This window comes from Trachinotus anak, unplaced genomic scaffold (genome assembly GCF_046630095.1).
Source record: "Trachinotus anak isolate AG129_WGS33_773 ecotype Australia unplaced genomic scaffold, CSIRO_AGI_Tana_v1 ptg000020l, whole genome shotgun sequence".
Classification (NCBI taxonomy): Eukaryota; Metazoa; Chordata; class Actinopteri; order Carangiformes; family Carangidae; genus Trachinotus; species Trachinotus anak.
The window spans coordinates 3,875,301-3,891,390 of record NW_027273871.1 but is presented as its reverse complement, the minus strand read 5'-3'; the positions used below and the strand labels follow the sequence as shown (position 1 = coordinate 3,891,390).

The following is a 16,090-nucleotide window of genomic DNA, read 5'->3' as shown; positions in this document are numbered from 1 at the left end:
GTGATTGTTAGATTCTTTAAACCATAACTGCAGTCTTCAGCGCAGTTTTTGAGCCTAAACTAAAGTCACGTTTCAAGGCACCAGCTAGAGAGTATTTGATAATCAAAGATAGAATTTGGGTGGAATATTCCTTTAAGGACAGCGTGAACAAACTGTGAGCAGCGTGGCGGCCAAGATGTTGTTCTCCTTGAGGCTCCTCATTATCTACTCTGTCCTCTTGAGTAATGACTGCTGGGTCACTGGATAATGAGCCCGGAGGCCTTGATCGGACATGCTACTCTATTACTTTTAATAACGTTTACATAGTCTTGTGGGAAGGAAGGTCAAGGTGTTTTGTGCGTGTAGTGATGTTGGCTTTTACTCTCGGGCCACTGCGAGGGCTGTAAGGAGGAGACAAGCAGCCCAAAATCAATTATGTGCTGTACATGTTGGTTACACATAGTTAGCCATGTTATCGTGTTATTAAATTGATTACCTCATGATGTCAAAGCCTTTGCACTGTGCTAACAATATGATAATAACAGCCCCAAAAGCATGTGGCTGAAAAAAGCTTTTATTTTTATATATTTTACATATCTTGTATAATTTAGGACAAGATGCAGGTTTAAATGAATGCTGTTGTAGGAAAGTCATTGACTGGGTAAAGAAACACTGGCATACATTTCAAATGCAAACAAACAAATTCTTTTTTTTTCAGAGCCAACTTTTAACATTTGCACATCAGTGTTAGTGGTTGTAATTAATTGAATGAAAATCCATAAAGGCACTTTCTCCTCATCATATGTGATCATCTGAGTGCACTGCCTGAAAACTGCATTCCACTAGACTGTGGTGAGCATGACAGGTGCTGGAAGTGAATACAACAGTTAGTAACAGCAGCAGTGGCACATTCAGCAGAGTTATCCACGAGCATCATTCTGGGTTAGGTGAAAAAATTTTCTGAGGCTAAAACAGAGAAAGGTGCGGTTAGAATGAGAGGCTCCACCATGCAGGCTGGAAATTTTTGGGTGCCGCTACACATGAGGAGGAGCAACACGTGGAGCATTGCCCATGACCTCACACTGACGCACATGTAGGAGGTGTGGTTCCACATGTGGCCTGACCTAATACAGTGTCCTCCCTCATCTCCCAGCATACACCGAGAGATAAGATACAACAGTGTTATATAATTTAGAAACATCATGATTGTATGGAAGATGATTAGGATAACATGAAAAAAAAAAAAACAAAAATCATTTTCTATTCTAGGAGAGAAACATGCTTTCTTCTCTTAGACAGATATAATTCATAAAAAAGGCTGTTTTTTTCACATCATCCCATCTTCTCCCATACTTTTCAAATACTGAATATCCATAAGTGCTGCTGCATTTAGGTAATTAAAAGCTATTAACATAGGTCTTCAGTTTTTGTATGTGTATGTGTGAACTGAAGAACCGAGTAGACGTGACACCAAAGACAGAGACACATGCAGACAGGACCGACATTATTTGTAGGGAAACAGCAGAACAATGAGAAAGATGCAACAAGAAAAGAGGAAATAAACTTGCATGCTGCAGTAATGCAATGCTGTGAGTCCAATCAGTAAAACACTGAGAGCTACAGTGCATCATTTAGGAGAAAATAAGAAAAATTAGCTTTGTGGATGAGCATGAGGACTAGGTTTTCTAGTGCGTGCAATACAGACTGCAGTCAGTGGCACTTTGTGAGGCTGCTTTGTGATGTTTAAATGGGATTTATAACACAATGGTAAATAACCAAAAAGTATTTGCTGGTTTGACATATTGATGATAAGTGGAAGAGAATTTTTTGCACAATTTAAAGCCAAAAATATTATCCGTCTTATTTAAATGTTTTTTATTTATTCAAACATATTTTTAAATGCAATTTTACTGTCATCTTAATATTTTATTTTTAATGTATCGCAATGCTTCTGCAAAGCACTTTGAATTGCCTCGTGTCTGGCTGGTGCCATATAAATAAACTTCCCTTGCCTTGCCTAAAAATGTAACTTCTAATCAGGGTTTTATATAAACAAGAACGACAAGAAAAAGCACACCAGGGAATCAAGCATAAAAAGACATGAAGGATTAAAATGGAACGACTATTCCCGTTGTGGCAGATTGTTTGTCAACTAATCCAGGCTAATGTGAAGCTAAATTATCTTGTTCATTCTCATCCAGCTATTCCAGTTATTTGTCTTATCTTTATCTTTATCTTATCTTGGTTTCAGTTTGCTCCAACAATTTAAATTGATGGATAAATGATAAGTAGGAGTGAAGCACTAAAACTGTCTTTCATATCATCCTCTGGTACAACACTACGGCTAATTGAGGCATGTCAAACCTCAGTAATCTTAGCTTTTAAATGGACCAAAGTGAGAAAAAAAATACAAAGTAAGATTTTAAAAGATGAATGGAATGAAATGTGTGAGCCCAATTAAATTTTCATGATTCAATTTTGGTGTGCTTTGAAGTACGCATTTGCTTTTCGGTGAAATAATGAGTTCAAAGACGGGTAACAATAAAAAGTATTGTTTGGATTGAGGGAAATGCTGTGACAAAAAAGCTTCCGATACATGTCAAAGACTCCATCTTGACCTGACATTAAGGTGTCACCTGGAATGGGACAAACAGGCTAATGGAGGTGTAAATGTAGGCAGAACGCAAGGGGTCAAAGAGTTAACAATCCCATTAAACTAGCTCAGTTAACCACAATAAAGATAATGTGGCCCTGGTGTGTATTTCTTATATTATTATCGATCTTTAACAAGGCACTAAGAGGGGAATGGTCTTGCATTGTTACTTTGTGACCACTATGGAAAATCGGCAAAAATATCATAGTGGCTAGAAAGAAGAGAAAGTAGATGAATAGAAGTGATGAAACACTGCTGGAGTGAAATAATGCATGTTCTCTAAATCTTTACTACATATCTACAGAAAGGCGTCAAGATGGATGAGAATGGCCAAATAAAATAAAATAATAAAAGTGGTTTAACGTCTCGTCTACAAATCTACAAATGTTTCCTGAATGATCACTGCTGATGTCATGATCTCAAACTAAAAAAAAAAAAAAAAATTACCTTCTGTTGGCCAGCGAAGACGACATCATCAGCACCATGCAAGAGCCACATGACAAAGTCACATGATGTGCACGCACATGATTGGTTGAAAGGAAAATATAGAAGAAGGAGGGTGGGGGGTGGGTCAAGGGCAGAGTGGGAGAGGGGGAGGGGGGGGGGGGTCACATGGGAAACATACAAAACATTTTTGAAATGATGAAAACATGTCAACATAATGAACAAAACAAACAATAATGTTAAACACAAAATGATACAAAAGGAAACATAAACAACAAAAAGAAATACATGAATCGATAAACAGATTTTTTAAAATACATGTAAGAAACAGGTTGAAATCATGAAGCGGCTGCTGACTTAGTTTTGGTTGTTGGTTGTAGGTTAAAGATTAAAGATACAACCAAAACTGTGCACCCAGAATTGCCTCATGCTTCCAGATAATAAACAGCTTTTCCTCTGACAGATTTTTTTTTGATCATTATTGTAACATTTTACATGACAAGATTATTGCCCAATCAGAATTTGAGCTACAGTCAGCACTAGCATCATGACTGCCATTAAAAACAAATTAAAGTGAACAAAGAGCACTACAGCTAACAAGCAATCAAGGTCAAAAGAAGAACAGAGGAAACTCTGCAGCATTGGGAATAGAAACCATGCCAGCTAAGTATGAAACACAACACAGCAGACAACAGCATGAACACAACAACATCAGGAGAAAAAGGGTCTGCATCTGATGATGGTCTAAAAGCATTTGCGCTCTGGAGTGATGCACTCGTAGAAAACACAGAGTAGTTGCTGCAGCGTATACTATGAACGACACCATCCTTGGAGAAACTAATGTAAAGTCAAGGCTGGATCTGAGAAATGTTATGAAAAGTGTTTTCAGGGGGAGAGATTCAGTTAGGAACACTGCAAGGACATCCAGCTGTCGTACAGTACACATCAGGAACACAAGTAAAAGGAGCAACAACAGACATACGACAATTTCTATAATGGCCTTGTCCAAAAACACAAAGCATGTTGAATTACACATTGTTAGGTCAGATGTTGATTTAGGTTTTGTGTGATCCACAAATTAAAGCAATAAGCAGTCAGATAGGTGAGGTAATCAGAAATAATCTCACTGTTTGTTTTCACAAGATAATCATAAAATCTCAGCAGGGATTTTTGCTGTGATTTGCTGATTGGTGTCAGTCACCCCTCTGTTACCTCAGTGGCTGCTGACCAGGGTACACTGTCGCAAGTTGAAGAATCTCCTTTAAATTACTATCTGCATCGACATGGCAGATGCTCAAAGACCCGTGTGAACTGCACTGCTATGGCTGTCAGATGGTCTGATACTCAGTCTCAGCTGATGAGAAATATTCAGGGAGGTTTCAAGAAAATTCATAGTCTGCAGAGACAGATTGGTGGTGGTGGATTGATAAAAACTAGAATATGTTGAATTCAAAGAAACAGAAATAGGTTCTGTAGATAGCAGGAAGATGGAGGAAAAGGCACAAGGGGGTACCTCCCTTTTTTGTACATGGATGCATTTAAGCTACATGTCAAAATGGCTAACTAAGCTAAGCTGGAGCAATACATTTACATGTAAAAAAGAAGAACTGAGGAGAACAGCTGATGTCCTCACCAATCAGTGTTAATGATTGGAAGCACTTGTTCAATGCAAAGTGACAACTGTAATTGTGTAAATTTTGGAGCAGTAAATTATGGGGCCAAAATAGTGTCCATGACAGAACAAGTATTTTGTGACCCTCCAGAGACTTCAGCTGGTTTAACACATTAATGTTCTGTACTATCCACCACCAGGTTGGAGTTTCCAGTTGGATTTACCAGTTTGATGATGACACTAATGGTACTTACATGTCAGAAAATGATAATTACTATAACCTCTATATGACACAAACAGACATACAGTACTGTGCTAACATGTAGCATGATATCACTCAATGTTTATGCCAAAATAAGAGCATGAACATCTTGTGTGATGCAGTGTTATAAAAAGAAGAACTAACTTTATGCTCAGATGTTCACATGATACACACTATCTCTAAAAATAGCATTAGTTTTGCAGCCACTGATCTACTGGGACTTTCACATTGACATGTCTACGGATTATATATAACATTTTTCCAATTTCACTCCACCACAAGCAGAAGAGTCTGTACTGTAATTTGGTTCTTCATGAACAGGCACACTGCGTTAATTATGCCACACACAATCAGGCGGTTAGAAGGGCGACCTTTATGTCCTTAGCAAATGTTAGTGAAATCATTATCTATGGGTTTTTTAAGACAGTTATCAAAGCTAGAAAGCTGCCAACTCATTTTGCTGTTCTGCTGTGGCTGTGCTCTATAGAGAGGGTATGTGCCCTCCTATGAGCCACACCAGTAATGAACATCTACATCAACTGTGAGGCCAAGCAGGTAAAAGGAGGTCGAGGTGAAGAGAGACACACTGCACACCGCTGGACTGGCATACTCACTAAGGGCCACAGTGGTAGCAGCAATAGAGGTTGGAATCTCGGATGAAACTGAAAGATGGTGAAAAGATGGTGAGAGGAGCTGGAGTTCTCCTCAACATGAGCAACTCAGAGCTGGGTCATTTATTTTTTATAGATATGTAGTCTTTGTGAATTTCTCTACAAACATGACTCTTCTGCTTCTTTCAGTTACAGTGTCCACCATGCAGTGTACAGCTAGTTGTATCACATCCTGTTGAATGGCAATGTCCATGTGAAAGTGATACAGTTTCATATTTCTCAGATATACTGGTGTCATTAATACTGTATTAGCTCTTAAGGTCTTTCTAAATACAGGGTAAACAAAGTTCAATACTGTGAGCTTGGGAATTTGAACTAGTAAGAACAGGAGGATGCTGAATGCTTAGTTTGAAACCGTGGAAAAAAGTGGTCTTAACAACATCACCTGCTCAGCTGGGCTCAGGTGGTTCCTCTTCAATTTAACTGAACACCTGTTGCAATCACCGCAATATATAATTTACCAGAAAAAATCTGTATATAAAAATATGAGATCTAAATCACTACAGGTCCTGTAAATTTTTATTGAGCAGCACCTATCTGCAGCAGCACTACTCTACCTTGGTGTTATGAAAGATAATTTTATGTTCAGCCAAACCAATTTGACACCATGAAATATGAGATATTGACTCTGAGACCAAAGTTTATCTTGCATAAGGAATTTTATATGATATTTATGAGCTATGGAGAATTCAGTGCTTGCTGAGACAGGACTACTTTCACTGGGGAGCACCACGGATAATTGACTGGCTCGTCATCTCGGAGCAATAAAGGCTAGCTTTATGCTGTCTTATTGACAGACACTGGTTACTGTATGTTGCAGAAATAACATGTAGACATAAGGAGAACTTTGCCTACAGAGTACATGACAAGATAAGTGAGAACCTTTCACACTGGTTCTGAAAACTCTAACTATGGGAACAGGTTTGTTTAAGATATTACTGCCTAATTGTGAAGCTGCTTTAGATCCAGCTGGGCCTTTCTGCTCTCCCTGTGTTTGTGAGGCCTTTCTCTGGATTCATCCTGCACTACAAGGACACACATATTAGATCTTAAGAACTACTGTGATTGCTCTTGACCAAGGCACAGGCCTCAGATGTGAAGTTGCTCCCTGGATGCTGGACTGTGGCTGCCCACCCAAAGAGTCGCAGTCTGGAAATGTATAATGCTGAGGACAAGCTCGCCCAGGGCCATCAAAAAAGTGCAAATTATGAGCTGACTCAAAACAGATTCCCGTTGAATTTTAGAGCTAATGCCTGTAAACATCGAAGGAACGTCTCACTAAAACAAAGATGAGACAGAACAATGATTGTGCATTACCTGAATTTATATTTCAGTGCTTTTAAGGCTTCAGTGAGTTGCTTGTTGACGTTCCTATGCTGCTGTCTTATTTGTTCAGCAGTGAGTGTACAGTCTACTTTCCTTTTGTTCTCATACTAACTATCTTTTCTTTTTATTTATAAATGAAATCAAAAGAAAAGAACTGGCAGTTACCTTAAAATGAGCCAGCACTCCTCTAAAACACTAATGAAACCTCTGCTGTTTCAAGGATTTCTACAGTAAAAGCGTGTTTTTGTACACACCAGTATCCAAGTTATTTATCAAGTATTTTTGATGTGTTTACAACATGCATGTTAAGCATGATAGGCTAGTTTGGGAAAACTGGTCATATTCATGCATGAAAACATACTTACTGAAGACCAGAGTCCAGAGCACATCAGCTGCTAGACACCGGCCACATTTATGATGATTAAAATGAACATGAATCAGGGCCTGGGGATTTCGTAGCAATATAATAAACCTTTTCCTTAGCAGCTGTTTGCATATACTCTATCTAAAGAAAGCTGCAACCCAGCACTTACTGGTTTTCTTAATATGCAATAGTTTTAAGTCTAATGGCCAAATCACGACTGCAAAATAAAAGCATACCATGAGCACAAAGGGAATCATAAAGACTCTGGCAACTGAAACTCTGATTTTAACCTTATGAACAAAGATGCCAAGGTTTTAATATCATTACCTGCAAATATTCTTAACTCACATTAACTGATATGAATTTTTGATTGTATTCCTCTTGGTTATCTCTGAATACAGTACACCTTCTTTGAAGACCTTATATAACACTCATTGGCTGAACTGCTGCAGTGGACAAGTGCAATATTCTTTATACAAGAGAGACAACAGCATAATAGGTAGCACCAAGGACTATGGTACAAAATAACTCACTTGCTAGAGGCTGTAAGTTTGTCACATCAATCTATCAGAGTGCTAAACAAACCTGAAACCACATTAGAGTAAAGGAATGAACTGTCGTCTGGAAAATTAGTGCAACAGGTCATGAGGACTGGGTGTTTATGTAAGACAGAAGGAAAGTCATAGTTTTGGGACAGAGGGTGATGATTTCTGTGGAACTTTCTATGGATGACATCACATGATCAAGACCATTTTTACAGTAGATTTACATTGTTATAACATGTTTCTTCAGTCATTAAAGGGAGGTTTTAATGTACAGAGGATGGTCTGATAAAGCAGATGAATGCAATGGAGATGGAAAAAAGAACAGAAGAAAATAAAGCAGAAAAAAACAGGGGAAAAGAAACTTACTTGTGAAAGAAAACTCTGAGAAGTCCAATGGATTACAGAACAGATGGAAAACCATGATGAGAAAACAACACGACAAAGAGAAGAAACAAAGACAATGAAATGAGAAATATGATCAAGGAAAGAGGGCAACTGTGTCCTGCCACATCATTTACTCACTGTCACAGTGCTGCTGTGTCTTGTTGGACCTTCTATCTACAGAAAGCCTGGCTTCTCTTTGCTCTGTAGCAAACTTTGACTTTGATAATGCTGGTTCAGTACAACCATCCAAATTAGAAATTTGTACTTTAAATGACTTCAGGCTCGGCTGTGAGTCTGGTCATGGTAGAGATTCAGTGTTTTCTTAAGAAGGACACTGGGTTTCTGTCTGAGAATCTCCCACTGCTACTCTGATGTAATATAATACATTAAATGACAACATGCATACAAGCTGATTCCTCCGTGTCCATTTTCATTTCAGTTCTCTAAATAATACATTAAGTTAAGTTTGACCTCAAATTCATAGGTTTAAAAAAGTTAGACTAGTCCAAAGTGAATAAATTCATCAGACACTAATTATTTTGATGAAACATCTTTAAGTAGGATAACAACCTCTATCCTTGACATCAGGGACTCAGGGAAAATAAGCAGGATGAGGCGGGGAAGGGCCGTTTCTACAGAAGCAGTGGGATGATGAAGCACAGATGGAAGCATGACATGGAGGACGTTACAAGCTAAAACAAAGATTTATTCATGACCCTGATTACAGGTGCTGGCTGAGAAATAGGTCTGTTTCCTTCTAATTGTAGCCTAGGTAAACTAGCTGCATAATAATAATAAAGAATTCTGGTCTGATTTTCTCTCCAAGTTGATTGGAAATGCAGTGACAATGCCAAAAAAAAAAGTCTGACGGGGTAAGAGCCGTGAACTGTCAGACAATCATAGTCCACAGGCTGACCTACTAACATTTCAGGTGTGCTCATGTCGGTTTGACCTTCAAAAATACAGAGGTTAGATAATCATCTAATCATCTGACTGCTCATTATTCTTGATTTCATGTCACAGATCTGAGAGGTAATGAAATAATGTATTTAGGAGAATTATCCTTTAATCCAAATTTCTCATCATTACCTGTGTTTGAAACCTGCACATTTGACAAACTGTGGACTCTTCAAAGATTTCTTATGTTATTATTGATCTTTTATTTCAATCTAGATTGGATGTAATGGTGGTGTGACTGCCTTCATACAAGACTTCTACCATCAAACATATGGACCAAGTGCTGCAAAACCATCCATTTAGTTCACATTTAGTTCATTCAGCTCTCAGCTTAAAGAGCAGTTTCTGGACCTCCATTGGACTTAATTCATACTTCAGTGAGAACCTCTCCTTTGAAATATCCTGGCACACAAATGAACACAAAATTGCCACATTCTATGTCAAGCTGACACTTTCTTAATGGTGTCGTGCTCCTGCTCTTTGCTGTATGGTTGCCAAGGCTGCCTTATGACTAACACAGCTGTGATTTGATGCTGGATTACTCACAAGAAGAATGTTAAGAGGCAAAGACTGGGAGCCAGTCCAGAAAATCCAGCAATCTGGTGTGAGCGTCGTGGTTGTTGCACAAACATAACATGGTCAAAACTTCCCTCATCTTCCTGACAAGCAGGTGAATAAGGTGACATTTTCTCTTTTACTTCAAACACCTTGGAATAGAACATTTCCTCCATGTCTGAAGCATTCAGCATTTCATTATGCGCTGCCACCTCCTTCATGAAATGTAAACAATTCTCAGTGGACCATGGGCTCTAGCTGTTATATTAACAATGCACACTGTCACTAGACTATAAATATAGAGTTGGCACTTTACATTGAAGTATAAATCAGCCTTAAGGATTCACAAGTGTCCAGAATGCTTTGTCTAAATGACCTGAGGTGTGGGCTAACAAGACAGGGCTCTGCCAGACAGGAGGAGACAAGGTCTGCCTTACACACTGCAAGAATTCATGAGGAAAGAAGCACATTATACTGTTCAGTGATGAAGGATACAGAGGTTATACTTTGCAAACTTAACACTATTAACAAGGGCGGACTTTGAAGTGGCAGTGGGATCATGAATTATCATTCCCTCCACCCTGGATGGGAGAGGACTGCACCGGGGGCTTGGCGTGACAATAGAGGAGTGTAGGGGTTGAAAGCTTCTTGACTCTTCTACACATGAGCAGGCGGGGGAGTGCACATTAGGTTCAGAGCGTTGGGGTCAGAGCAGTGCTTACTGGGAGCAGGGACGCCAGCAGAGGGAGAGGTACTTACGGACTGGCTCGGTCTCAAAAGTGCTGGCCGGGCTGCTCTCGCCTTCGCCTTTGCCGTTGATGGCAGACATCTTGACCTCATAGGTGGTCTCTGGTTTCAGGCCAACGATGGTGATCCTGGTCATGTCTGCTGAAAGTGCGGATGGTGTTATTCCATGCAAGTATGCAGACAAGAGAAATGGTGAACCAAGACTAGAATAGCAAGATGGTCATTGCTTCTCAAATGCTAATGTGTGTGCGATGCATAAATAATTATCATGACTCACTGTGTAGCCCACATTCATCTAGCCTTCTCTTATTCATGCAGTGTCACCACACATCCACCAAAGACATAAATATAGGTTGTATTAAGAATTTCAACAAAAGTTTTTTTTCTTGGGAGGACAAAAGCAGATTATCTATCTATATTTTCTTCTATTCACACTGTGTGACATGAAATTGCTGTTTATTTTTATTTTTATTATTATTTTTTGTGGAATCCAAAGAGACTCCAGGAGCCACTTTTGTGGAAGCTAATGATGATCCAAAAAAAGTCTATAGAAAACAAATACACAAATAATCAGAATGACAACATCCTGTCACTTATATAAACTCATATGTGTATAAGTACTGTAATATTCCACCACATTTATGGACAACTGGTCATTGTCTTTGTTTGTCCTTGTTTTGCTTTTTTATTTTGCTTCCTATTTACTTTCTCTTCCTGATGTTATTACATTCATGACTATTATTTGCACAGTGGTTGTTGTCATGTGGTGTTTGTTATGGAAAATAAGAAATAACTACAAGTAAATAAATAAAACTTAATCTGGTTATTAAAGAAATCTGTATTTTCACAATGATTTGCATTAGAAGGTGCCTATAATTTCCGCACAGATAGGAACTGCTGGCTGAAATGCTTTGTGTTTATACTGTGTATGCAGCATGTTTTACCCCTGGGTGGGTCACCACAGGTAGGATGGAATATCCTCCTGATGGGATTATTCATGGAGACTCATTAATAAATGGAAACAAAGCTGCATATAAACAGCACAGAATATTACCAGTGGAAGAATAAATGCTTGTATGCAGTATTGGCAGTCAGTTGGCACAGGGCCACAGCAGACCAACACCATGAAGATCACACGCCAGGAAAAGGACGAGTTCTAATTACAGTGAGGTTCTGTGATTTATTGTCACTGGTTTTACTGTAGGAAAATAACATTAAAGATCAACTGTCTGACAGAGTGTGAAGTGTAGTACACAAAGAATGCTGTTAGGAAATCCTGCTACTGTTATCATTAAATGCAATTTTCACAGGTGAAATGAATCAATTTATATTGTAATCATGCCTGAATTTTGATTGTTCAAATCTAATGAATATAATCTAAATAATTCCATGAAGTGCGAACTTAGTGGTGTTTTTGTCCAGAGGCGAAAGGAATAACATTTCCTGATTAAAATGTACTTCAATTCCATAGACAGACATAGTTACTTGCAAGGCACCAATGAGATTTCAATCAGGATACAGACACTCATACTGTACACACACTGTGTCCCCCGACTCTTGTAAAAAAGCCACTTGGGTAATATCTAACTTTGTAATACAAAGAAGAGTAATTTCATGGATGAGAACAAATTTAGACCCTGGTGCAAAAGAGCTGAGAAACATTTTTTTATAGCTGTGATGCTGGGAAAATTCTAAATTCCCATTAATGTGACAATGAGATGGACATAAAGAATGGACCATGCATAAATGACTGCTTGCGGAAAATGTGAATACAGTTTAAAAGGCTAAATGTATACACAACTGGGTTTTTAGCACCACCAGCATCAGAAAGACTGAAGTCACTGCTGGAACCATTCATGTTCAGATGAGATTTCCAGCCGTCGCAGAGTAAATTACCACTGATTACTGCATGCTGGTTTCCTCGGCTCCTCTAAAAGGTTATCTCCACAGATCATAACAATCATCTGACAGACTGAATATGACTGCATTTGGTATGTGTTCATCATTGTGCTGCTGCAGTGCATGCTTACTGCAGCATCAAGGAAGGTGCACTAACATTAGAGAAATTAATAAGTGGATGTAATTTGGTTTGTGGCCCCAGATACAGAGTTTTGGTCTTGTGCTTGTCTATGTGGATTTCGACACTGACGGCCAACAATGATTAAAGCATAAGGCTGCAGATATTCTGGTTTTGATGACTAAAACGGGAAAAAAACAGTTCACCAAATTAACAAGTACTGTCTTATGCAGCCTTAACTATTATTATTATTATTATTATAAGATAAGATAGCCTTTATTAGTCCCACAGTGGGGAAATTCACAATTATTATCATTATTATTATTGTTATTATTATTAATAATCGGTGCCGTTATCATTGCTGCTGTTCTTATTGATAACACCATTAAACCCACAATTTTTAATATTGTATTTTTGTTATTGTTATAGTGGGAACTGTTGGGTTTTTCTCTATAATATTAGATGGTCTTGACCTTACCCTGTAAAGTGCCCTGAAATAATGTGTGTTGTGATTTCACGCCCTCCATAAAAAATAATGTTGATTTGAATTGACTTGAACTATAATTTACTTACTGAGAATATATGAGAGAGAATAGTGAAGTCAGAAAGTATTGAGAGACAGATTAAAGCATTGTTCGCATGGAATTTGTTGACAGTGATAAAAACATAGCACAAGACCAGTCTTATTCTTTAAGCCTGCGATCAACAAACAATGGTAGAAGTCACCCAAATTACAAAATGCATTTTATCGAGCCTGCTGTCATTATGTTGAAGCACAGATATTTTTGTTTATCTAGGTCAGGTATTTGGCTGCAGAGTATTGATTATTGTTTACCACAGGTTATGTGGCACAGACATGTGTGGATATGTAATGGATAAGCCATAAATTATGGAGGGTTGCAGTATATAAAATAGAATAGCAGGTGAGTAGATATAGTATCTATATGCAGTATGGATCCATAGCGATGTGTGTGCTAATTATAACTGACGAGATGCTTTTAAACATGTGACAGCAGCCGTGAGAGACACCTGAAACACTTTTCACTGACACATTTCAGCTATATGATCATTTTTTATCTGTAACAATATTGCTTCCTTTTCTCCCGGGCTTCGTAGCTCAGCTCAGACTTTTGCATTCCTGATTTTACAAATTAAAGTTACAAACATACTACGAGAAATGTGTGCATGGTACGGTGCAACAGACAGCAACATATTGCAACGCTGTACAGTGCAACAGATATGGTCCTTTCAGAGTGTGTGTGTTTTGGGAAGGCTTCAGTTTATCAGATGGGGATTAGGTGATGTGGTTGAATGAGGTTTTTTTGGCAGTGTTTCCTGTTGGTGCGTGGGTGCGTGGGTTTTGTTTTGTGTATATGCTTGCATGACAGGCGGCTCTTGGGCCTTGAGCTGACAGCGGAGCCTGTCAACCACTGACTGATACGTCCCATGTGGCTGACAGGACGAGCACCATCCAGATTTGTAAGAGCCACAAACCCTCAGTGGGACGGGGATATTATCTGGGACCTGTCAGTGTCTGAGCTGACTGTCATTTAGGCTACACAGTGTTCCACCTCTCTTCATGACATCAGCTACTGTCATGTTTGGATTAACCGTTGTTGCTAGCGGGAAGCGAGAATTTTTCTGCAGCTTTGGCCCCATATTTCTATCATGTTGGAGCTGCAGTCCTAAAGAAAACCAACCAAAAATAATAACAATAACAACAACAAGAATACTTTTTTTTTTTTTAATGAAATGGAAACAGCAATTATATTTTAAGATATTCTGCAGAAATCTACTTAAGTGGTGGTGACTCAGGGATTTAAAGACTAATTCAGCACTTAAATATACATCATAGCAGGTGTTCAGTTCAGATCAGTTATCAGTTATTAATGGCAAAATGAAATAAAACAATGTAATTCAGCCAGAAGATATATGTGACTCACCATCATCAGCGTCATACTCCCTGCCAGTCCATTCCTGGCCAGGCAAACGCCACTCCACTCTGTACTTGATAATGGGCACTCCACCCGTGGCGTCGGGCTCCTTAAAGTCGACCACTGCTGTGCTCGAGAAAGGTTCCACTAGTTGGATTTCTGGCGATGTTGGCACATCTATGGCAGGGAACAGACAAGAGTTATGCATTATCTCCCAACATATGTAATATTCAATGTCCATTGCTCTGCAGTGTGTGTAAGATACAACTTGGCATTGAAAAAAAAAAAAAAAATCCAAGATTCTTTAGCCATGTACACAGGAGTTTCACAAAGAGCTTATAAACTCTTGTTAAGAATTTGAACAGGCTACATGGAAATAGAAGCAGTTCTTAACAGTTCTTTATTTCCTGGCATGTTTATGTGAATATCATTTCTTTTTGTGTCTTTGTGAAGCTCTTTTCAACTATTACTAAGAGGATGTTTTCTGTAAAGGTAATACTAATGCTGGTGCCACTAGCTTCACAACACAAGATGCCATTTAGCACAATGCTATTTGAGTCATTGCTCAGAAGAGCATCACACTCACTCGCATCACTGCGAGTTATTTAAAAGTTGGATTATCATCACTGACATCTAGAAGGCATTGGCATGTCTGTGTTTTCTCTTTCAAGGCTTTGCTTCAAAGTTGCCAATACATTTAACAACCTTACTTCAAAGTTAAAACATTATGACACCATATCACAGAAAAGGTTAGCTTTAAAAGATCATCATACCAACTCTGAATTCATTTTAAAATAAACTGCAAAACAAACTGAAGTAAGAGAAACTACTGAGCAACTCTGAAGGACCTTAAAGTTCTTCTTACTGATATTTTAGTAATATTTTAGTGAGACTTTCTGAATAAGTAAAAGTGGACTAACAAACCAAGTTAAATTTTATATCTTGTGCTGTTACTTTACTGTTTCTGATAAGTATTGAAATGTAAAACTATATATGACTGTGTAGTTATTATGTGAGAGCCTTCAAAATGAAACTTTGATCCTTCAAAATAAAACATGATGACCATGACTTCAGTGTCTCTACTATGTAGAGTTACGGGCTGTCCACAGTATGTATGCCTTACCAAACTATCTATGTGCTTTGGCTGGGAGAGAATTGCATATAAAAGCATCAGGAGCCAGCCACTGCAACACCCACTGAAAATGAACTGCTCCAAATCAGCTGCTTTCACAGCTGAGCTGCTGGCGTGTCTCTATACTGCCCCAAAGCCTGTGGTTCGCAGCGACAGCCTTCGCTCCCGTCTGTGATGCACTTTGAAGATAAGTCAGAGGGTTGCAGGAATAGAGAGCTCTACACAATTTAGCATTCTTCTGTAGACGCTGTGGCACCTCCTACAAGCAACTAAGGGAGCTGTTTTTGATGTTTCAGGAGTGGGAACTAAGCTGTGTATGTCACGTGTGTGTTCTGTACATACATTTAATTTTGGTCTTAAGCACAGTATCTATGGTTCCCAGAGGATGATTCTTAATGAGTTTAAATTTCCCCTTCCACAAGAAAATCAATCAGCTAGACAGACTTTCAGTCACTGATCACGTCCATGCTCTCCAGGGAAAGATTTCACTGACCCCATGGTCTTTTGT

At 38.7% G+C, this 16,090-nt stretch overlaps 1 protein-coding gene across 15 annotated transcripts in view; it reads right to left on the bottom strand.

Moving 5' to 3' along the window:
• The window catches only part of ncam1a (neural cell adhesion molecule 1a), a 249,001-nt gene that overhangs the window by 30,193 nt on the left and 202,718 nt on the right, over positions 1 to 16,090 (bottom strand). For 5 of the 15 annotated variants that reach the window (XM_071506415.1, XM_071506417.1, XM_071506418.1 and 2 more), the window contains 3 exons: positions 14,460 to 14,627; positions 10,512 to 10,640; positions 5,565 to 5,612 (listed from right to left, as the gene is read on the bottom strand). In XM_071506415.1, coding sequence (XP_071362516.1) covers positions 5,565 to 5,612; positions 10,512 to 10,640; positions 14,460 to 14,627 — 345 coding nt within the window. The remainder of the gene's footprint in view (positions 1 to 5,564; positions 5,613 to 10,511; positions 10,641 to 14,459; positions 14,628 to 16,090) is intronic. The other 10 variants (XM_071506422.1, XM_071506424.1, XM_071506428.1 and 7 more) reach the window with 3 other exon arrangements.